General features: G+C 43.0%; 1 protein-coding gene across 1 annotated transcript in view; it reads left to right on the forward strand.

Moving 5' to 3' along the window:
* Nucleotides 1-24,555, forward strand: part of PIK3C2B (phosphatidylinositol-4-phosphate 3-kinase catalytic subunit type 2 beta) — a 149,393-nt gene that overhangs the window by 43,971 nt on the left and 80,867 nt on the right. The window contains exons 7-13 of the mRNA XM_040423991.1: nucleotides 2,255-2,334; nucleotides 2,579-2,642; nucleotides 3,740-3,886; nucleotides 4,829-4,862; nucleotides 10,469-10,664; nucleotides 14,624-14,746; nucleotides 21,896-22,063. Coding sequence (XP_040279925.1) covers nucleotides 2,255-2,334; nucleotides 2,579-2,642; nucleotides 3,740-3,886; nucleotides 4,829-4,862; nucleotides 10,469-10,664; nucleotides 14,624-14,746; nucleotides 21,896-22,063 — 812 coding nt within the window. The remainder of the gene's footprint in view (nucleotides 1-2,254; nucleotides 2,335-2,578; nucleotides 2,643-3,739; nucleotides 3,887-4,828; nucleotides 4,863-10,468; nucleotides 10,665-14,623; nucleotides 14,747-21,895; nucleotides 22,064-24,555) is intronic.

Consider the following 24,555-nt stretch of genomic DNA (forward strand, 5'->3'; position numbering starts at 1 on the left):
CAATTCTGCTTTTTTGTTTCAGATAATTTTTATTATTGCTTTTCAGTTTTTTAACATCATTATGTTATGCTTTAGACAATAAGTAGATTCATTGTAAGATACATACAGTAATTGTAGTATGGAACACATAGATACATAATCAAGTTATATATCCAATTATAGAATATTACAATATATAAGCACATAAACCGGTCAATAAAACCTCCCAACAGCAAGTAACTCCCCCCCCCCCCCCCCCCTTCCCCCATCACTACCAGAGCAGGACAGAGTGATAATAATCCCAATAAGATTCCTCCTATGAGAATTAGAGATGCGTACCGTAAATGGCACAAGGCCCTCCACTAATGATAGGATCTTATTTTTATCTCATCCCCCGGGGTGTCGGCACCACAAACCTCAATTGTAAACCATCACGCAGCACTGTTTCCCATTTGCGCATATAAACACAGTACATCCCAAGCAAGCATCCATACAGACTGTAAGCTGTACCATAACTCCATTTTGGTTGGTATGCAAATAATTTTGACATATACACCACTCAAGCAATATCCACAGTAACCTGCCCCCGCTCTTACTCCTAGCCCATACCTATCCTCCTCGATCAGTGCATTCACACGGAGCGCAATAATCCTCTTGTGAGCGCCAATCAAGGACTACAACATCCAGAATTATCGATCCAGGCTCCCCATATCGCCTCAAATTTAGATAGATTATTTCTTTTTTGGTATACTCCCCTTTCCAGGCGAACTACCATATTCAATCTACTTACATACTCCGATATATCTGGAGGTATCGATTGTAACCATTTTGCCGCTAGCGTTTTCCGTGCTTGGTACAACATTCTATTTATTCCAGTGGCTATTACTGATTGTAAATTATCCTCTGGTATTATACCCAATAAGCACAACTTAGGGTCAAGAGCAAGATGGGCACTATATACCTTATTTACTAGGTGCATCACTGCCTTCCAATATGTTGTCAATAAGGGACCTGCCCATAGCATATCGAACAGGTCTGCCTCAGCATTCCTACATTTAGGACATTCCGGACTGTCTCTACAGCCAACTTTAAATAGAAACACTGGGGTCTTATAGACTCTATGGATTAAATATAGATGGGATAGCCGGGCCGCCTCACTGAGGGATAAATTACTACCCACATCTCTTTCCCAGTGATGTCTAATTTTGAGAGGATATTTTTTTAGAAAGTCTTCTAACAAGGCCTGATACACTGTGGAAATCGCTCCCTTTACCGATCCTGCATTAACTGCTGTGTTTAGCATCTGATCAGATTAGATTTAGCATCTGATTAGATACGAACGTCACCGTAGCTATTTTAGACTGGGCTTCCAAAGCATGCCTGAGCTGCAGATACCTATAGAACTGTGTGGAAGGTAAGTTAAATTCAGAACATAACTGCTGGTACTGCTTTAGGACCCCATTCGAGTAGATATGGCCTGGATTCCAAATCCCTTTATTTTCCCACTGTGAATACCCATTTAAGCCAAGCAGTTCATGAAGCACCGGGTTGTTCCATAAAGGCGAGATATTGACCAGTCCCGTTATTCCTAAAATGTTCTTTGCCTTAACCCAAACCCTTCTCATAAGTTGTAAAGTTGGAATACGCCCAGCTTCTCCTTTTACTTCTCCCTCTATGGCTGCTAATGGGGGAGACCTACCCGAGACCCACCCCATCAACTGACCACTCCTTCCCATTTCACCCATCACCAATTCTGCTTTTACCACCAAACAAGGCGCAAACGAATTTCAAAATATGAAATTTGCTCATCTCTAGTGATAGGTCCTCTTTAACATAGAAACATAATTGAAACAATTAGTTATTCCCTTGAATTATGGCTTCATAACATTTTCAGACTCCAAACATCTGTATTAACTATAGGCAAATGACACTACATAATGTGCATACTATGTGAAACTTTTAAAAATGTTCCTGTATTTGCAAGTGACCTATCAAAGATTTTGATGGGTGAGTGTCCAAGTGGTGAGACCCCGGTTGATTGCTAAAACAAGAAGTTAGATGCCCTCGGAGCGCTCTCTCTCCATGCTGCTGCAGACGGCCTGGACAGGGGCTCTAGACTTTCTGCTGAAGAGATACAGCCGTGTCTGAGCACCTCTAACTGCTCGTTTGAGTGATCGGTTTGGGTCTCGGCACTCAAACACCCACTGATCAAAACTATGACATAAGGTGGATGGAGTACAATGTATATACCGTAATAATGATTTTCTTCTTCCAGGCCAGTGACATTCAGAGCCCATCTACTCTTAATCTTCATATCCACCTTCAGGAGAGACCTGCTAAACAGACCATCACCAGGTAGAAGATATGAATCCAGACATATAAAACATTAAAGGCACTGACATAGTAAAACCAGACTGACCATATTATATTGAAATATAATTCAATTTCTGGTTTATTGTATCTGGCACATACAAATCAGTGGTGAATATTGTGTTTAATGTTAACAGTTTGGATTATCATTTCCTTCGCTTTGAGAAGTTCCGTGTTTCCATAACCGGATATGTCTATGGGATGCAGCTAATATGTTTCTCCTTCTCAGACAGGCCCTGTCTCTGCTCTTTGACAAATTCCAAAATGAGGTGGATGAATTTGTAGCATCAGATGTAAGTCCCTCTTCATTTGTGGTTCACACATGATTTTACAACAAACGCACGTTCTTCATAATCAAGATACATTTTAGAGCTATTTGTAGACAAGTCACATACTCAGGCCTTCATAAAACTGATATATGTTTGGATGTTCAATGCAGATATTTGGGACAAAAGTAATTGGTAAGCTATATCATCACTTGAGCTGGCCATGCACAGTACATGTTTGTCAGCCAAACCCACCAATTTTGGTGGGACTAGCCAGTCAATGGTTATTTAATGTGTATGGTCAGCCTTAGGTCCTGGGAGCTGGTTAGGACCACTATCCTATCCATAGAGAATTGATGCCGGCATTACAGTGGTGGGATAGATGACGTTGGTGATGGTCCCAGCAACCTCTTCTAACATATTTAGTGTCCGAAAAATCTAGAATTTAAATATCACTTCAAAGTGGATGGCCAATTTGTTAAGATGTTTTACAGTATCCCCTGATCCTATTGTTGATGTAGCGTACATCAGACGGCGCCATGGTCCCCATCTGTGGCCTACATTTCTCCAGTGCTGTGTCCTTAAGGCACAAGGTGGCCGCCTGACATAGAAACTTGATTAAAACAATTATTGTTCCCTTGAATTCTGGCTTCATAACCTTTTCTGTTCATCCATGTCACCACAGGGACGGCACAGAAAGTGGTGACATGGGTGAATCTCATCACTGCCGCCATCTTGCACCCTATGGATGCAGCACTGGAGGATCGTGGCGCTTACACAGGCTGCAAATAGGGATTGGGGCATTCTGCTGTGCGGCGGTATAAATTGTGATGTGACTGTAGATTAGGGACTATTGCAAAACTTTTTTACAAGTTGACCAACACCTTTAACATTGCACTCTACCTGCTCCTACAGACGTTGAGTAATATTCACCACAGTAATATCTTACACCATTAAAATTTGTCATTCCCCCTAGCAATATCAAATTATTAAAATTGTATGTAGAAATGTTGTAATGTCTGGCTCCCCCAGCCACTGACACTGTTAACATGCCAATTCTTCAGTTCTGTAACCTCTGCCGTCGTAGTTTCCATGTCTCAGTTTCTCTCTTTTCTACTTTGTAGGCTGATTTCCATTTACGAGCTGAAAGAGTGGTACAGTCGGTGAAAGCCATCTGCAATGCTTTAGCAGCTGTGGAGACCCTGGAAATTAGCAGTGCCCTCAACCAGCTGCCCCCATGTCCATCCAGGGTCCAGATCAAATCCAATAAGGTACAGAACACTAGATCTGAAACAATGCACACAGGCAGGGAACTGTTGCTTCATCTACCATCTGTATTTGGTTTAGGGCTCTTTCACACCTGCGTTGTTGTCTTCCGGCATAGAGTTCCGTCGTCGGGGCTCTATGCCGGAAGAATCCTGATCAGGATTATCCTAATGCATTCTGAATGGAGAGAAATCCGTTCAGGATGCATCAGGATGTCTTCAGTTCCGGAACGGAACGTTTTTTGGCCGGAGAAAATACCGCAGCATGCTGCGCTTTTTGCTCCGGCCAAAAATCCGGAACACTTGCCGCAAGGCCGGATCCGGAATTAATGCCCATTGAAAGGCATTGATCCGGATCCGGCCTTAAGCTAAACGTCGTTTCGGCGCATTGCCGCATCCGACATTTAGCTTTTTCAGAGTGGTTACCATGGCTGCCGGGACGCTAAAGTCCTGGCAGCCATGGTAAAGTGTAGTGGGGAGCGGGGAGCAGTGTACTTACCGTCCGTGCGGCTCCCCGGGCGCTCCAGAGTGACGTCAGGGCGCCCCAAGCGCATGGATCATGTGATCACATGGATCACGTCATCCATGCGCATGGGGCGCTCTGACGTCATTCTGGAGCGCCCGGGGAGCCGCACGGACTGTAAGTATACCGCTCCCCCGCTCCCCACTACTACTATGGCAACCAGGACTTTAATAGCGTCCTGGGTGCCATAGTAACACTGAAAGCATTTGGAAGACGGTTCAGTCTTCAAATGCTTTCAGTACACTTGCGTTTTTCCGGATCCGGAGTGTAATTCCGGCAAGTGGAGTACACGCCGGATCCGGACAACGCAAGTGTGAAAGAGGCCTTACATTGCACATGTTGGTTTCACCATTGATGAGGGTTATTAGTGAGTATTTAGCTTTACACAAGGTTATTTTTATATTTATAAATTTTTCTTTTTGCAGGATCCAAGCTATCTGACCAAAAGAGAGAGCAGAGGTAATATGTCTATTGTATGGTTTTAGCCTCAGACAGGCAGAACTGTAGCCCATCTCTTTATCTGTCATCGTATAGTAATAAATGACCTCCTTAACACTCTATTTTGACCTTCACAATGTGTCAATTTCTTTAACCTTCTGAGAGCCATCATTTTATTTTTCTGTCAATATTGGTGTACAGGAGCTTGTTTTTTTTTGTGAGTTGCAGTTTTTAATGGAACCATTTTGAGGTAGGGTTAGGCAATATCAAAAATTTTCCCACGATAACGATATTAAGAAATGTATCGCGATAACGATATATATCGCGATAAATACCCATTTAGAAGAAGAAAAAAACACTTGGGGCCACAAGGAGACATTATACTGTATGGGGGCCACAAGGAGATATTATACTGTATGGGGGCCACAAGGCGATATTATACTGTATGGGGGCCACAGGGAGACATTATACTGTATGGGGGCCACAAGGAGACATTATACTGTATGGGGGCCACAAGGAGATATTATACTGTATGGGCAGGCAGCAGGGCACAAGGAGACATTATATACTGTATGGGCAGGCAGCGGGGCACAAGGAGACATATACTGTATGTGCAAGCAGCGGGGCACAAGGCGACATTGTATACTGTATGGGCAGGCAGCAGGGCACAAGGAGATATTATATACTGTATGGGCAGGCAGCAGCGCACAAGGAGATATTATATACTGTATGGGCAGGCAGAGGGGCACAAGGCGACATTGTATACTGTATGGGCAGGCAGCAGGGCACAAGGAGATATTATACTGTATGGGCAGGCACCAGGGCACAAGGAGATATTATATACTGTATGGGCAGGCAGCTGGAGACATTATACTGTCTGGACTTAGGAACTATACTGTAAGGGGGCCACAAGGTGACATTATACTGTATGGGACAACAATTTGTAACCCCTCCGCCATTAGTATAATAATGTCTTGTGGCCCCCATTCAGTAATGTCTTCTTGTTGCTCCTGTATAGGGGCAACAGGGAGACATTATAGTTTATCAAGTGCTATCACCATGTGCAGTGCAGCTTGCAGGCAGGGCCAGAGGCCGCAGAAGACATAGACAGTACAACCTTTATTTCTGACACCTGGGCCGTTAGGGTCTCTCACTCCTCTTCCCCCACTTTGGCTTGGACACGGACTGCTGACTGACTTTGCTCGCCTCGCTCCTGTGCTCGGCCAGTGGGCGGAAACTTGAACATGGGAGCGAAAAAGAGCCGGGGGCGGCCGCTGCAGGAAGTAATATGTATGGTACGCATATGCACAATGCAGGGGTGGGCTGACACAGATTTAGGAGCGGTCAGCACGCATAAGACCGCTCCTATGACGTCACCAAATACTGCGGTATATTGTTGACACCGGTTTACTGCTCAACCCTATTTTGAGGTACATATAATGTATTTTAAAAAAAACTTTATTTTTTTGGGATGGGGGAGGATTAAAAAAATCATCAGCAATTTTATTTTAGTTTGTTTTTCTGAGTTCACCAGAACAGTGCTCCAATTGTTTATAGTCTTTTGCCATGTTTTACTACTTCTGCACAATAAAAAACACTTTTATAAAACATAATTGTTTTTGTGGCCATATTCTGAGCATCTTCATCGGAACTGTGGGTGGACTTGATGTTTTCATTGATACCGTTTGGGGTTTCGTTTTTTGTTCTGTTTTTGGGAGGCAAAAATTGGCTCTTAAGACATTTTTCTGGCCACCTGTTGAGTTAATACATTATTACATAGTTGACTACAAGGATTATATTGTCTATAATGCTGCTTTTGTCTCTGACTATTCCAGCTAGCTTATCAGAATGAGGCTTCATCTTGGTGCCTCCTTAACCCCTTCCCTATCACCCCACATAAATTAACGTCGGCGGTCGGGCATTTAAAAATGGCGCCTGTCTGCTGTTTTAAACAGCAGGCACCCGGAATTAATGTATGCGATAAACAATAACGTCGATCGCATACATTTAATGCCTCAGATGCTCCTGGGAGGTTATAGAGAGTGCGCTCCCGGCTGTGCTCCGTCTCCCCCAATCCTTGCCGTGGTATGTAGTGTGTGGCAGCCTCTGTACTCAGGAGTGGTACAGGGCAGCCGCACATTAGTTCCTATGGAGAGCCTGCCTGTGGCAGGGCTCCACAGGAACAAAGTATAATTCCCATAGACTTCAATGCTAATGCATTGGAGTGTATGAGAAAAGCAACCTAATGATTGCTTGCTAGGAGAACTTTTAGAAAGTGTGAAAAAAGAAAAACAAAGTTTTTAATAATATAAAAATTCTAATCACCACAAAATGAAAGTACATCATTAAAAAAATTAACATCATGGGTATCACCGTGTGCAAAAATGCCCATCCTATTAAAATATAAAACTATTTATCCCATATAGCAAATGGAAACAAAATGGGAAAAAAAAAAGTCAAAATGGGCAATTTGCCGTTTTTGGGTTGCTTCGCCTCCCACTAAAAATTTAATAAAAAGTGGTCAAAAAGCCATACACATGCCATAATGGTATCAATGAAAAGTACAGATTGTCCCGCAAAAAATTTAACTTGCACTGCTCCGTACACACAAAAATACAAAAGTTATGGGGTTCAGAATATGGCAATGCAAAAGAAAAATCCGTTTTTTTTCCAGCATTAAAACACAAGAAAAACTATACATAAGTGGTATCATAATCGCATCGACCCGGAGAATAAAAATAGCAAAACATAAAACTATGGCGGAATTGTGTTTCTGCTTTTCAGAATTCCACCCCATTTGGAATTTTTTTACCCCCTACTTCTCACCACATTATATGCAACATTAAGGCCCTTTTCACACGGGCGAGTATTCCGCGCGGATGCGATTCGTGAGTTGAACGCATTGCACCCGCACTGAATCCCGACCCATTGATTTCTATGGGGCTGTTCACATGAGCGGTGATTTTCACGCATCACTTGTGCGTTGCGTGAAAATCGCAGCATGCTCTATATTCTGCGTTTTTCACACGCAGGCCCCATAGAAGTGAATGGGGTTGCGTGAAAATCGCAAGCAAGTGCGGATGCGGTGCGATTTTTCACGCACGGTTGCTAGGAGACGATCGGGATGGAGACCCGATCATTATTATTTTCCCTTATAACATGTTTATAAGGGAAAATAATAGCATTCTGAATACAGAATGCATAGTAAAATAGCGCTGGAGGGGTTAAAAATTTTTTTTAACTCACCTTAGTCCACTTGACCGCGCTGCCCGGCTTCTCGTCTGTCTCCTTTGTTGAACGGGACCTGTGGTGAGCATTCATTACATCACATGATCTTTTACCATGGTGATGGATCATGTGATCACCGGAGTGACGTCACCACAGGTTCTGTTCCTGTAATGAATGCTCACCACAGGTCCTGTTCAACAAAGGAGACAGACGAGAAGCCGGGCTGCGCGATCAAGTGGACTAAGGTGAGTTAAAAAATTTATTTTTATTTTTTTAACCCCTCCAGCGCTATTTTACTATGCATTCTGTATTCAGAATGCTATTATTTTCCCTTATAACCATGTTATAAGGGAAAATAATACAATCTACAGAACACCGATCCCAAGCCCGAACTTCAGTGAATGTTTTGCACTCGCGCAGAAAAATCGCGTGTGTTCCCGCAACGCACCCGCACATTTTCCCGCAACGCCCGTGTGAAAGAGGCCTAAATGGTGCCATTAGAAAGTGCATCCTGTCCCGCAAAAAACAATCCCTTAGACGACTATGTGAATTTAAAAAAAGAGAAAAAGTCATGTATTTGGGAGGGCTGGGAGTAAAAAAAAATTGAAAAAGGGTTAATGTCAGAATGACAGCGCCAAGGTCATACTAGAAATTCCATCCAAGCACATCTAGATACAAATAATCCTTCTGTAAGTAAGCTAAAGATACGGCACAGAATATAATAAAATATTGGCAAATGATTATTAACAGAGCTACATATGATTATTTTCCTTGTTGCATGCTTGGCTGAGAGACACCTCTGGCAGGGGTTTATTATCTCCCTTTATGATTGGGCATGCTGAAGGCCAGACTGCCTGACGATCGGGATAGTGTCGGGGCACATTAGATGGTTGGTTAGTTCTGCCAAAATCAGTTTCTTTGACATCCACATTTTACCTTTAGTCCAAAAACCTTATCTTTTGATCTGATACTTCTTTAGCCAGCATGTTCTCTTGACCCGTAATTAAATTTATATAAATGAGGCCAATAAAGTTCAGAGACATTGTAAAATGTTATTATTGGGCAATAATCTGATTATTATCCTGCAGTTCCCCATTCTTCATTTAGGAATCACTGGCATTAAATTAGCTTTTTAATACTTAATTATTTGATGAAGAAATACCTATAAACCATAATTATTAGTAAAAAGAAATGTTTTTTGGAGACAGTACATCTAGTATAAACTTATCTTATGCATCACAAACTGGTTTTACATAACTGAAGTTTATTGCTATGTCATTGAAAGTTTAGTGTGCCGTATAAAATTTCATTGCATGCTCCAACTTTAATATATTAAAAAACTGCAAGGCCGAAAGTTCTCTAATATACTGGTATTATGACAGTATTCACTAACCTCACAATTAGTAGAGTTGCTTCCCTTTCTATAAGCACAAGGTTACCGCCTGTACCTACTGGGAATACCACTTTAAAGGGGTTGTCCAGGAATTTGATGTTGATGGCCTGTTCTCGGGATAGACCATCAATAATATTAGATCGACGTGGGTCCGAAACCCTGCACCCCTACCGATGAGCTGTTGCCTTGTAGCTCTGGTGTGTATTAGAATAGGACCCATGCATGTGAGTCGTGACCTTTCTGGGCGATGTATAGTTGTTTCAGCATTGGTAACGCCTAAACGGCTAGTTTTACATGAGTGGCACAGCTCTCCGGCAGGCTGTTCTGGCAGAGAACAGACTGCCGGAGTTCTAAAGATCCAGCATTGCCATAAATTGCTGCCTGCCCGCTGGATCCCATTGACTATAATCAGATCCGGCAGCCCCCCAGTAAATATGACGGGCACAGCGGTTTCTGTCTGACTGGTTCCCGACATTCTCTGCAGGAACAGCCTGCCGCAGAGCTGTGCCACACTTGTGAGAGTAGCCTATGTCTAATTCCTATCAGAAATTTAAAGTTTTGTTTTTGATGCCAGAAATCTGGAGGGAAGGAATGATAAATCAGGGTCACAGTGTATAGAGTGCGGAAGTTTGGATTTCTGCAGGAACTGGGTTGGTAATCTAGAAACTAGCACCTCCCACCTTACCGTAGTGCCATGATTTTCTACTCGCATTCTGACCACAGCCAGTGGTATAGAGGAGTCATTAACATTGTATTAGAAAATCACTCCATCCAAACCCTTTTTTTTGTTGTAATTTTCAGTTATCAAATTTTACCATGTGAACCTAGATTCAAAATGTCTACGTTTTGCAGTTCTTCAAGACTACAAGAGGTGCATCTGGTGTATTTCTTGAATTGGCAAATGATTTTGGCAGTTGGAGTGCACCAACCAACATGGTGAAAAAAGTTATTAATTATTTTGACTTTAATCTTATATGTGAATTATGTAAAATTCACTCTTTTACAGAAAAAGTTGTGGAGAGCCTTACAGCAGCCATCTTGGATTTAGTTCATCTGTACTGTAGCACGTTCAATGCTGATTTCCAGACAGTGCTTCATGCTGAACGCAAGCTAAGCATGACCCAAGACTCCTCACTCCTTACAAGCCCGCTAGCCTTTACAGTGTATGCAGCACACCGGATCCCCATTTCATGGGCTACCAGGTGAGATACAGGCAACTGTTAAAACTTTGGTCTTATTTTCCAGGTTATAGGACCTTTTTAGCACCAGATGCTCCATAGAATCACATGGGTGTCTATGAATGAGCTAGATATCAATTGTCTTGTCACAGGACTCCATGTGTATTGTTTCAAAGAGAATTTCATATGTGTAGGTCAAAAGTATCTGGTTTCTGGGCATTTTTAGATGTGGTGAGATAGTACTGCTCTGTGGTGTAACTATGGGGTGGGGAAAAGATTGTTTACACCTGAGCCCTGGTGTTTGTAGGGGCCAAAAGCCCCTTTGTCACATAGAAAGGTAGATAATGGGGGGCTAGTACGTAGCTACACCTCGGTACAACTAGTAGCCGTAGATAGATTTTTTTTTTTTCCCCTAACCACAATTTCATTTCATCTTCATGTAGATGGCAGCACAGTGGCTCAGTGGTTAACACTGGGGTTCTAGGTTCCTCAACATCTGCATGGAGTTTGTATGTTCTCCCCATGTTTTCTTGGGTTTCCTCAGGGTCCTCTGGTTTCCTCCCACACTTTAAAGACATACTGATAGGGAATTAGATTGTGAGCTCCACTGGGGACAGAGAGTGACGATAATGTCTGTAAAGCAGTGTGGAAAAAGTCAATGCCATATAAAGCCTCATTCACACGTCAGTGTTTTGGTCAGTGATTTCCATCAGTGATTGTGAGCCAAAACCAGGACATAAGACACAGGACACAGACATAAGGTATAAGTGAAAGATCTGCACCTGTTCTATGTTTAGAGCCGCACCTGGTTTTTGCTCAAAATCACTGATGGAAATCACTGACCGAACACTGATGTGTGAATGAGGCTTAAATGAGTAAAATAAAAATAGTGTATATAAAGCATGTTTTCCCATGCAACAGAAGGATGAAATGCGATTGAGCTGCCTGCCTAGTACATAAGGGACTGACATTGTAAATGCATCATTTGACTTTGAGACCCTGCCCGCAGGGGGTTGATGAAGACAGTAGTTGTTGCCAGTCCCTCCCCTCATGCTCGGCCTTTCTGTCTCCTGATCATGAGTGCCATGGGATGAATAGGGAGCAGTTCATTCAGCCGCTCCCCTCTGCTCGCAGCTGTGCTGGAATTCTCTGCTCTTGTCCCATAGCTTCCTCATTCTCCCAGCCTCTCCCTCCTCTCTGCTTTCCATCCCTCCCCCTGCTCGGTGCAGTGACAGATGGTCAGTTCCAGGATTTGCTCTGCTTGTCCTAGGCTGCAACATCAGGGAGGGGGTCCCCTTTGTTTAAAGGTGCCTTTCATTCTTTCTGTTATGCTATGGGAAGAGGTGGAGATTAGAGGAGGTGTAGAAATGGGGAGAGCGTGACCTTTGGTATTTTTCTCTACACCCTCACCCCTCCCTTAATAAATCTGTTACAACTCGCCTTGTGAATGTCTTTGGAAAGGGTGGGGATGGAGGCTTGCAGCTGGGCACTGGCTCCACTTGTTCATCTACCATAGATCACGTGCCCCCTCATCTCTAATCTGTTTATATGTATTCCCATGCTTTCCTCCCCCACACCGTCACAGCGTCTTAGAGGTTCTTACACGCTAGAATGTCCAGCTCAAAGATAAGTTAAGACTTTTAACCGAAATAAATACAGTCTACATAATGTAACAATGAAGACCACAACATTTAATAGTTTACATTGGGTGATTTCACACGAGCGTATTCAGCGCGGCCAGCCATGGAGGGTGTAGACAAGAATCCTGCTGCTGGGTTTACATTGTGCCACAGGCCCTGCTGCCTAAGAGAGTCCAAAATCCCTCACCCCTTAAGAGGGCACCAGTATTGCAAAGGCACATGGTAGGTGCTTTGAGTTACCCCACTGGGTTATAGGATTTATCAACACCCTTCAAATGGCTTTTAGAATAATGGTTATAAAGACCCCCTTAGAGCAAAGTTGGCCAAACCTGCAGATTTTGGTGGGACCAGTGGTCTACGTTATGTATATAGGTGCCTTCCAGCTGTCTGTTGTCAGGTCACATCAGAAAAAGAAGAATTAAGCATGCTGAATTTCAATGGCCAATCCTTTTGTTTCCAGGGGAGATAAGCCACCACCAAAGGTATCTGGCAGTGCCTTATTCTTCCTGCCTATTCAGAAGACATGCATGCTTGGCAGAGCATGTATTTGTATGGAGAAGTCAGGAAGAGTAGCTGTCACTATTGAATCTGTATGGGCACACATGGTCTCTATAATGAGTACTATTTCATGGCGAACAGTGGATTTACATGAACCAATAATCATCCAGATTATTAGGAACCAACCATTACTGCGAATGCTCATTCCCGATAATCTGGCCTTCTAAATGTGCCGCTGATCACACAATGAATGAACAAACCGCTCATTCATCTGGTGATCCTGTCGTTAGTGCAGGCACATCAATCATCATTTCCGGGCAGCAGATCCTGCTCTCTAAACAGCGATCTGCTGCCCAGAAACAATGATTCTGCTTGGGAACGAGGGATCACAATAGTGATCCCTCGTCCTCATACTGTGAAGGAGATCCCTGCATGTAAATAAAGCGGTCTCCTTCACTGAACAAGCAGCTGACTGTCGGGAAGGAATCGTTCGTTCCCAACAATCGGCCGATCCATCGGCCCGTCTAAACCCGCATTAAAGGGAACCTGTCATCAACTTTATGCTGACCTCACTGAGGGCAGTATAAAATAGTGACAGAAATGCTGATGTCAGCGCTGTGTCACTCATGAGCTAAAAGTAAGTGGTTGCTGAGAACCAGCATCATAATCATTACAGACCAGGCCTTGAAAAGAGTCAGATCTACCTGAGAAGAGTCCTGGTTATACATCATCTCCTGCTCTCTCACCCATCTGCTGATGATTGGCAGTTCTCTCCTAGACAGAAAGGGAGAAAACGAGGTAGAAGACTTAATCATCAGCAGGTGGGCGAGGAGAGCAGGAATTCATGAATAACCAGGACTCTTCTCAGGTGGCCGTGACTTTTTTCCAGGCCTAGTCTGCCATGATTGTGATGTTGGTTCTCAGCAACCACTTACTTTTAACTTATAAATGACAGACCTCTGAAATCAACTCACCTGTCTACTTTATGCTGCTGTTAGTATGGGCAGCACAAAGTTGATGACCGGTTCCCTTTAAGTGTCAGTTTACCATGTGCAGCGTGTAAAGAAAGTGGAACAGATTGTCGCGTCATCTCTTAATAAATGCATATTGATATTTTGTCCAAATTGGTATCAGTATTACTTCAAGTTTTAAGGAGGGTTCTTCTAACCCAAAAATCCACAGCAAACTACAGTACAATCTATGTGAATGTGCAAGAAGGAAACCATATTCACAGATAGCAGAAGGAAGAATGGACAGATTTGAGGGTAATTTCCGCAGCATGACCTGTTGTGCCTTTTGATTCTTCTGGAATTACAATTCACGTAGCAGATATCCCATGTGGATATTATTACATTTTAGACGGTGTAGACATAACTGCAAGGCCAGTTGTTTCATGTCATACAGGTTTTTTTTGTCTTCCACTGGATCAACAGGAGTAAATGAAGATTCCTTGGACCCATGATCATTGTGGCTAGCTTTATGTGTGCATTATAGCTGGCTTTATATGCACTAATGTGGTCTATGTGCAGTATCCACATTGTACCATTTTATTGTTCAGGACGAGTACGGTTTAATTTTAAGCGCAAATGACAGCAAGAGGCATAAAGATCCAAAATCTAATTAAGAAAACTATGGTGCCCAAGATGTTTACATAGTAATGTTTGTGCCTACAGACCAAATTGTTAGAATTTGCACAATAGAGAAAATATGGCTTGTGTATTAAGATGTTATTTCTTGTGATCTTCCTAATTCTGTTCTATCATTTTACACTATTAAATTAAGTTTGGCAAATTGGGCAATAGGAACACCAATGCCTAAAATTTGTATGTTATTGTCTCCATACAGTTATGAAGATTTCTACGTATCCTGTTCTCTGAGTCATGGAGGCAAGGAGCTGTGCAGTCCCCTACAAACTCGCAGGATTCATATGTACAAGTACCTGTTTCATCTCATCGTTTGGGACCAAATGTAAGCACTAATAATCTGAATAAATTACTTAAGAGAGGCCACAGTGGTGTTTGGTCACCTTGGTTTTTAAATTGATTGTTCAATGGCTGAATGATTTTGACGGAAAACAGTTGTTTCATCCAGAAAGCTGTGTGGCATTTGGCCGTGCATCACAACCTTGTCTCTGCCACCCCACCCCTACATTCACACGACTGTATCCAAATCGCGGATCCACAAAATACAGATGTGGTCCGTGTGCTTTCCGCACTTTTTGCCAGACCCATTGTAACAATGCCTATTCTTGTTTTGCAAAACAATGTCAGTGCCAGTGCCTAAACATCAGGGCCAAATGGTGTGAACATCGGCAGCAGTGTGATGGTGTGCTTGCTGTCTCCTGAGTGTAATGTAGGCTGAAGAGTTGCCTACACTACTAGGTATACAATGCATTCTGAAAGTCTTCAGACCCCTTCACTTTTTTTTTTGCATTTTGTTATCTTGCGGCCTTCTATATATTTTTTTATATTGATGAGCAATCGTCAGGATGAGTCATTAATATCAGATTGGCAGGGGTGCTACAACTCCTCCTCCCCCATTCACTTCAGTAAGAAGGCTCTTCCTGTTCAAGTGAATAGGACGGAGCCATCCTAGTCGGCCCCCGCACCGATCTGATATTGATGACCTATCCTGAGGATAGGTCATCAATATAAAAAAGCAAACAACCCATTTAAGATCCTTTGCTATGACACTTGAAATCTTGATCATCTTTGAGATGTTTGTACACCCTGGTTGGAGTCCACCTGTGGTAAATTTACTTAATTGGAAATGATCTGGAAAGACAAACCTTTGTCTTTATAAGGTCTCACAGTTGACAATGTGTATCAGAGCAAAAACCATGCCATGAGGGGTAAAGAACTGCCTGTAGAGCTCACAGACATGATTGTGTGGAGGCACAGATCTAAAGAAGGGTACAATGAATGTCTGCTGCACTTAAAGATCCCAAGAGCACAATGGTCTCCATTATTCTTAAATGGAAGACGTTTACAACAACCAGGACTCTTCCTAGATCTGGATGCCCCACCAAACTAAGTAATCGGGGGGAGAAGGATCTTGGTAAGAGAGGGGACCAAGATACCAATAGTTACTCTGGCTGTGTCTAGATGGGAAAAACTTCCAGAAGGTCAACCATCACTGCAGTATTCCATTAATCTGGGCTGTATGGCAGAGAGGTCAAAAGTCTCTCCTCAGTAAAAAACACATGAAAGTCCACCTAGAGTATGCAAAAAAAAAAAAAAAAAGTACCTAATGGACTCTCAGACTGTGAGAATCAACATTCTCTGGTCTGATGCAACAAAGATGTAACTTTTTTACCTCAATTGTAAGCGTCCTGTTTGGAGGAAACCAGGCACTGTTAGTCACATGCCCAATACGATCCCTATAATGAAGCATGGTGGTGGTAGCATCATCCTGTGGGGTGTTTTTCAGCGGCTGGGATAGAGACTGGTCCATCGACAGTCTTCATCCAACCTGGCAGGGCTTAAGATGATCTGCAGAGAAGAATGGCAGACAATCCCCAGATCCAGGTAAGCAGACCTTCTGGCATCATACCCAAGAAGACTGTAGACTGTGATCACTGCAAAAGGTGCTTCAACTAAGTCATGACTAAAGGGTCTGAATACTTGAGTCGATGCAATATTTAAGTTTTTCCTTTTCAATAAATTAGAAAAGATTTGGAACATTTTGTTTTCATTTTGTCATTTTGGGGTGTACAGTGCAGAATGATGGAAAAAAAACAACAGAATTTTATTTTTATTTTAGCACATGGGTGCAACATAAAATATGAAAAAGTGAAAGAGCAGACTTTCTGAATGCATTGTACTGTGTCCCATCCTCTTTAACCCCAAAAGCATAGGACTATTCTTGTCACCTACCAGATTAACAGGATTTCTGGACTATGTGCTATTGGTACTTGTGCAATCATAAAGCAGATTGATAGAGCACCTTATTATATACTCTATTATTCTCTTGTTTGAGAACCTGATTACTTTGTGTACTTTCTGGAAATAACCCCACTAACATAATACATGACCTGACTTGTTGGGCCTCTTAGAACTATCACACTTGTGCTCATAGTAGGCCACTCGGAGGGTTTTGTCCTTTAGAAGTTCCTGGGCTGCACCTTTGTTTTCTGCAGTCCACAGGGTCTTACATCTCAGCTGTGCTCCCAAAATAGCCTGCAGGAATTGACTCTGTCCGTGCCCTGTTCCCTCCCTGCCCTGCGAGGAGCAACAGCAAGCATATGGAAAACCAGATAAAATTAGAAAGTGCCCGATGGCTTCTAGCAAGTCTGTGAGACGGACAAAGAAGACAAGGGGACAGGAAAAGACGGAGAAAAGAGATTAAAAGCCGAGTTGGACTAGATACAGCAGAGAAGAAAGGTGGAGGTAGAGGTCCCATGGGATATGAAAACTGTTGAGATCTGGATTAGTTATGTCCTGTGACAAGAGAATTCAGCACCGCTTGTATCGCAGTCTGAAGTTCTGAACGGCAGATGAAAGCCTTTAGATTGCACATACTGCAGTTTGTTCGTCAGTCTGAAACTTTTATGAGCTGGACCTCCTGTAACCTTGGGATTGATTTAAAGGGATCAGAAGATATGGGAGTTCCCTGTGGTTCTCACAGCTTTTGTATCTGATTGCCAACGACATTAACCTTATTGGGCCTGGCACTGGGAGGGCAGTCAGCAGTAAGGTAATGTCATAGCGTGCAGTAATTGAGTGTCTGCATCAAATTGGGAAATCATAGCTGAACACCCGTTAGTGTAAAAAACTGCAGTTCTTGGGAAAATACCAGTGTAATAGAGGACAGCATGAATACCTGTGATTTATGATTTCTCTGAGAACGTGTTGCTCATCCTGTATTTAATTATTGTTTGGTGCCTAGCCATTTGTTGTGGTATTCCACTTGATAAGGACTGGGTACACTGTCCTACTTAGTTCCTTTACTTGTCCCATTGTGACATCCACTTATGCTATGCTATGTGTTTGAAGAGTATAAAGGCATACACTATACATAAAATGAATGCCCAGATGCGTATAGTTTAGCATTTGCAGTTACAGCATGTGTTGATTTGATTTTTTTTTTTTATATATATATTTTGGTAAGGCGCCATGAAAATACGGTAATCTTTTTTTTAATGTTGGTTATGAAATTATTTATTTAGCAGAAAATAGGGCTCTTTTTTATTAGTCTTTTACCCTACATAGCTGTTGAGATTCGTCATAGGGTTTCAATACCGGAAAAAAAACGCTTCCGTTTTGTCCCCATTCATTGTCAATGGGGACAAAACGTAACTGAGCAGAACAAAATGCTCCAAAATGCATTCCGTTCCATTCTCCTACCAGAGAGCAAACCACAGCATGTTGCGGTTTGCTTTCCGTCCTGGGATGCGGAGCAAAATGGATCCATAATAACCCACAATGCAAGTCAATGGGGACGGATGCGTTTTCTCTGACACAATAGAAAACGGATCCGTCCTCCATTGACTTTCAATGGAGTTCACGACTGCTCCGTCTTGGCCATGTTAAAGATAATACAACTGGATCCATTAATAACGGATGCAGATAGTTGTATTATCAGTAACGGAAGCATTTTTGCTGATCCATGACGGATTCAGTAAAAACGCTAGTGTGAAAGTAGCCTAAGGTGGGTTTAGATAGCCCAATATGTGGGCTGATTATTGGGAACGAACGTTCCTATGAATGCTCATTCCCGATGATCTGCCTTTTTAAAGGTGCCGCAGATCACCCAATGACTGAGCGAAATGTTAGTTCATCGTGTGAAATGATTGGAGTTGTGGACAGCTGAATCCTTGTTCCCAGGCTGCAGATCGTGCTGCCCAGAAGCAATGATTTTGTATGGGGACAAGCGATAGAAGCAGTAATTGCTCATTCTCATACTGTGGAGGTGATCGCTGCAGGTAAATGTAGCACTTCATATCCACCAGGAAGGAATGTTTCCTACCCGACAATCGCCTTCTCCTCGCCCTGTGCAAATCCATCTTTAGCACTAGACGAGCAGATAATCGTTCAAGCGATTGACGACACAAGTGACCTACCGACACAACGCCGGTGATAACGAGCATTCACATGCAGGGAGTATCGTGCACAAATTCATTCATATTCAGTTGTATACTCTTGCTCAGACAGGTCTAGTCAACCTTCCTATTGGCGAAAGATCACACGATTGCACATTGATATTACCATTATGATAATTTACTTGTTTGCATCAGCGATTTCACAAGCATTTTTAGTAAAATCGTTCAGTTGCTACGTACATTCACATGACATGATTATAGTCTGCCATGAATTGCTGGCATTCAAATCATCATAACGATCTACTAGTCTAAAACAGCCTTAAAAGAGGTTGATGTTGATTTTTCACCGTCTACAGTGACACAGGTGTGTAAAGGATGAAACTTTTAGCTTCCATTAAGCATGCCCTGGCCATACTAACATATATCTAACATGGTTGTATTCCCTATTCTGCTCACTCTACAAGTTATGTCACCTGGTTTGTTGTCTTGCTGACATCACATGGATGGGTCACATGTTCCTGCCTGCGACATGATATCTATCAGCACTGAGTGGCAGAGTCAGGGAGGGGCTGCCTCTATATGTGCACGTCCCTCTACTGTGTCCACAGTCCTGCACCGCCTTTCCCGCCTCCATTGATGCCCCTTCACTGCCTTCTCCGCCTCATCCTTGACTTGTCGCCACTGTGTATTAGCGCTCTGTCTGCTGCCACTCGTCTGAGGTATGTGTCTCTCTCAGGTGTCTCTGTGTCCATAGGGCACATAGACAGCTGATTGTAATGGTGACGCAGAGAGTCGTCCGCTCCCCGCTTTACCATTCACCTAAGAAGCCGGTGCTCCCCAGCAGCACGAGGTACTGTCGCACATCGCGCTGTTGCTGTGTAGCAGGAGGAGTGCACAGCTGATTGCCAGCCGGCACCGCTCCTTCTATACAGTACATCGGGCTGGTGCTGGGGAGTGCTAGCTGCTTAGGTGAATGGTGAAGCGGGGAGCGGACGACTCTCTGCGTCACCATTACAATCGGCTGTCTTTGCGTCCTGTGGACACAGAGACAGCTGAGAGAGACAGACGAGTGGCTTCCGACAGAGCGCTAATACACAGGGGCGACAAGTCAAGGGTGAGGCGGGAAAGGCGGTGCAGGACTGTGGACACAGTGGATGGGCATGCACATATAAAGAGGCAGCCCCTCCCTGACTCTGCCTCTCAGTGCTGACATCATGTCAAAGGGCAGTGCAATTTGGGAGGGGGGGCATGTGACATGAGCAAGACAACAAACCCAGGTCACATGACTGGTTTGTAAAGTGAGCAAACAGGGAAGAATAGGTAATACAACCATATTAGACATATGTTAGTATGGCCAGGGCATGCTTAATGGAAGATAAGTTTAATCCCGGAAAACCCCTTTAGCATTAAGAAACCATGATTGCTTATCTAGCTTCCAACCTAATCACTGCAGATCTTCTGCTTCCATCCTTCGAGTATGTCTTTGACTATTTCTGGCAATTGAGATAATAACAGACATACTTCAAAGAGGGGGCAGTAAAACCTTTAATATGTGGGGTCTTTCTGTGCTTAAGAGCTCTATCTGCCAGTACGTCACCTTTTAAATGTCTTGTCCAGGAGAGCTGATGATGTGTCAGGTACTACTGTAGAAAAAGCTGGCCATAGACAGATATTAGACTTTCTTTGACCGGTCCTGACAATTGTGATGGGATTTGGAGGCAATGTAATGTCTGTGGGTTATGCCTGATGGACACCCACTGTGATGAGAAGTCACAAGGTGTCTTGCAGCCGCCTATATTCTTTCCTGTAGTGGGACTGTCTGTGGCCAACATAAAACCCTTGTGTATTGCGTTCACAGTTGTAGAAGTTGTCTTTGGTTTGATACGTTGGAGCTGTCTAATTAGTGGTGATTGTAGCCGATCCTCTCCCCGAAAAATCCCAATTTTTAAAATGCAGAGCTTTCTTTTGGGAAACTGCTCTGAATAGGCCGCATACTTGGGACGATGCTAACACGGGCAGCCTTTCATTTGTTTTTAGGTCAAATGCTTTCACAGTCCTTACATTTGATGCCTTTACTTGTACTGAATACTTCATATTAAAACACCTTGTAGATGTAAAGATACTTGCCTCATAGGACAATGTGATATGTGTTGAAAAGACAGTATTAGTCATTTACGTCTGGTAGACTAGTTATGTTTTTATGGTCCCTATACATGGACCAAAATCATGGCAATTATCGGGGATGAGCTTTTTTCAAAAAATTCATTCCCGATGGACAATAATTGGCCTGTGTAATGGTCCTTTTACGCAGACTAATGTTTCAGGCAATGTCACATCTTCTTGCACATGAGATAGTGTGTGGCTGTGGTTGCTCTATATTCGTGCATTTACAAAGCTGCGTAATGATTTGCTAGAAATGTGATTACCCTTACATTATGGCTTCCATGTGTTTGTTTCCTTCCTGGCCTCAATGAAGTCCACATGCTACATCAGAGCTACAAATTGAATTGTGTGCATAGAAGTGAAACATTTGTTTAGATTTACGTGCGAAATCTGAAGTCCCCAGAAGTTCCGGTATCTTCAGAATGATGGGAAAAATGTGAACTTTCTCTACAGGAACGTAGGAAATTTTATTTCATTTTATGATGTTTTCGGCAGGGTTTACACGGCGACTATGGCCACGACAAGCTTGGCGCAGCCAAAGTTAGCTGTGTAACAGTGCAGCCTCTCAAGTGAAATATATATATATTAGTCTATGCTTTATATACTGTTTATGTATATCGTAGGAGTATATGCTTCGTATATGCTTTTGTAGTAATACATGCTTTGCATATTTTTATGTATATTTTAGTAGTGTATGCGTTGTATACTCTTTTTATGTATATTGTAGTAGTATATGCTTTATATACTCTTGATGCATATTGCACCAGTATATAAATTGTATACTCTATGTATATTGTAGCAATATATGCTTTGTATACTCTTTATGTATATTTTAGCAGTATATGGTTTGTAAACTCTTAAAGTATATTGTAGCAGACATCTGTGGTTTACCTTCTTTTTATTCTCCTGTGCAGGATCTGTTTTCCAGTCCAGATAAACCACCTGCCACGAGAGACTCTTTTAACAATTACACTGCATGCGGTGCCTGTCCCCCCTCCTGGGAGCTCCTCTGAAGCCAACAAGCAGAGACGAAACCCTCAGCCACTGGGTTGGGTTACCACTCCCCTGTTCAACTTTAGGCAGTAAGTTCTTAATATAATTTATAATTGAACACTCACATTCTTTGATCTGCTTTCCCTAGGACATGTCCTTAGCTTCACCTAAATGATGAGTAAAAATTCTATTGATCACATGACTGCTATTGGGAGCGCCAGAGATTAACTTAAATCTATAGGGAACCTGGAAGCAATTTTCAATTTCACACCTGGCCCACCGCCCATGCCCCACCCACTTTTTGTGAAAGTGGTCACTTGTGTCAAAATTGTGACTTTTGTACACCAGAAACCTGCATACAAAAAGAAAACATTCTCCCTTTTGTGTTCTACACTCCAGTGAAGTGATGGACAAAGCACCATCCCCTTATTTACTTTGAATGCCACAATGGGTTTCCAAACCAGAGAACCCCTTTAACAATACAGTACTAATGATACTAATAGTAAAGTTCCACAGGGATCTGTACTGGGACCAATTTTGTTTAATATCTTCATAAGTGATATTGCAAAAGGCCTCGATGGTAAGGTTTGTCTTTTTGCTGATGACACAAAGATATGTAACAGGGTTGATGTTCCTGGAGGGAAATGCCAAATGGAAAAGGATTTAGGAAAACTAGAAGAATGGTCAGAACTCTGGCAACTGAAATTTAATGTGGATAAGTGCAAGATAATGCACCTGGGGCGTAAAAACCCAAGGGCAGAATATTGAATATTTGACACAGTCCTGACCTCAGTATCTGAGGAAAGGTATTTAGGAGTAATTCAGAAGACTTAAAGGTGGGAAGACAATGTAATAGGGCAGCACGAAATGCCAGCAGAATGCTTGGATGTATAGGGAGAGGTATAAGCAGTAGAAAGAGTGAAGTGCTTATGCCGCTGTATAGAACACTGGTGAGACCTCACTTGGAGTATTGTGCGCAGTACTGGAGGCCATATCTCCAGAAGGATATAGATACTCTAGAGAGAGTTCAGAGAAGAGCTACTAAACTAGTACATGGATTGCAGGATAAAACTTACCAGGAAAGGTTAAAGGACCTTAATATGTATAGCTTGGAAGAAAGAAGAGACAGAGGGGATATGACAGAAACTTTTAAATACATAAAGGGAATCAACTCGGTAAGGGCTCTTTCACACTTGCGTTCTTGTCTTCCGGCATAGAGTTCCGTCGTCGGGGCTCTATGCCGGAAGAATCCTGATCAGGATTATCCTAATGCATTCTGAATGGAGAGAAATCCGTTCAGGATGCATCAGGATGTCTTCAGTTCCGGAACGGAACGTTTTTTGGCCGGAGAAAATACCGCAGCATGCTGCGCTTTTTGCTCCGGCCAAAAATCCGGAACACTTGCCGCAAGGCCGGATCCGGAATTAATGCCCATTGAAAGGCATTGATCCGGATCCGGCCTTAAGCTAAACGTCGTTTCGGCGAGTGGTTACCATGGCTGCCGGGACGCTAAAGTCCTGGCAGCCATGGTAAAGTGGAGCGGGGAGCGGGGGAGCAGTGTACTTACCGTCCGTGCGGCTCCCCGGGCGCTCCAGAGTGACGTCAGGGCGCCCCAAGCGCATGGATCATGTGATCACATGGATCACGTCATCCATGCGCATGGGGCGCTCTGACGTCATTCTGGAGCGCCCCGGGAGCCGCACGGACTGTAAGTATACCGCTCCCCCGCTCCCCGCTCCTACTATGGCAACCAGGACTTTAATAGCGTCCTGGGTGCCATAGTAACACTGAACGCGTTTGGAAGACGGTTCCGTCTTCAAATGCTTTCAGTACACTTGCGTTTTTCCGGATCCGGCGTGTAATTCCGGCAAGTGGAGTACACGCCGGATCCGGACAACGCAAGTGTGAAAGAGGCCTAAAAGAGGAGAGAATATTTAAAAGAAGAAAAACTGCTACAAGAGGACACAGTTTTAAATTAGAGGGGCAAAGGTTTAAAAGTAATATCAGGAAGTATTACTTTACTGAGAGAGTAGTGGATGCATGGAATAGCCTTCCTGCAGAAGTGGTAGCTGCAAATACAGTGAAGGAGTTTAAGCATGCATGGGATAGGCATAAGGCTATCCTTCATATAAGATAGGGCCAGGGACTATTCATAGGATTCAGATATATTGGGCAGACTAGATGGGCCAAATGGTTCTTATCTGCCGACACATTCTATGTTTCTATGTTGGACTGACCCACCAGAGAAAATCCATTGGCATTCAAGCATGCCTGGGTCCATGAAGTTCAACAGGGGAACCCACTTGTGGATCGCTTATTATTGGGGTATATCAGGTTTTGGGGTTATTTCACAATTCATCTAACTCATTTGAATGATAATAGCACAGTTTACTAGTAGTATGCTTGCATTTGAGGATGGGCCTTTGGAATTATATTTTTGTTTTCCAGGGGTTGTCTGACCCTTAATTTATTTTTTTCTAACGTTCAGAATGGCATAATACAATTAAAAAAGTGATACTTGCAAGTCTCCGGTCTCCCCCTCCCCAGGTCCTCGCTGATGTCTGGTGTCCCTCTCGGCACA

Source organism: Bufo bufo, chromosome 3 (assembly GCF_905171765.1).
Source record: "Bufo bufo chromosome 3, aBufBuf1.1, whole genome shotgun sequence".
NCBI lineage: Eukaryota > Metazoa > Chordata > Amphibia > Anura > Bufonidae > Bufo > Bufo bufo.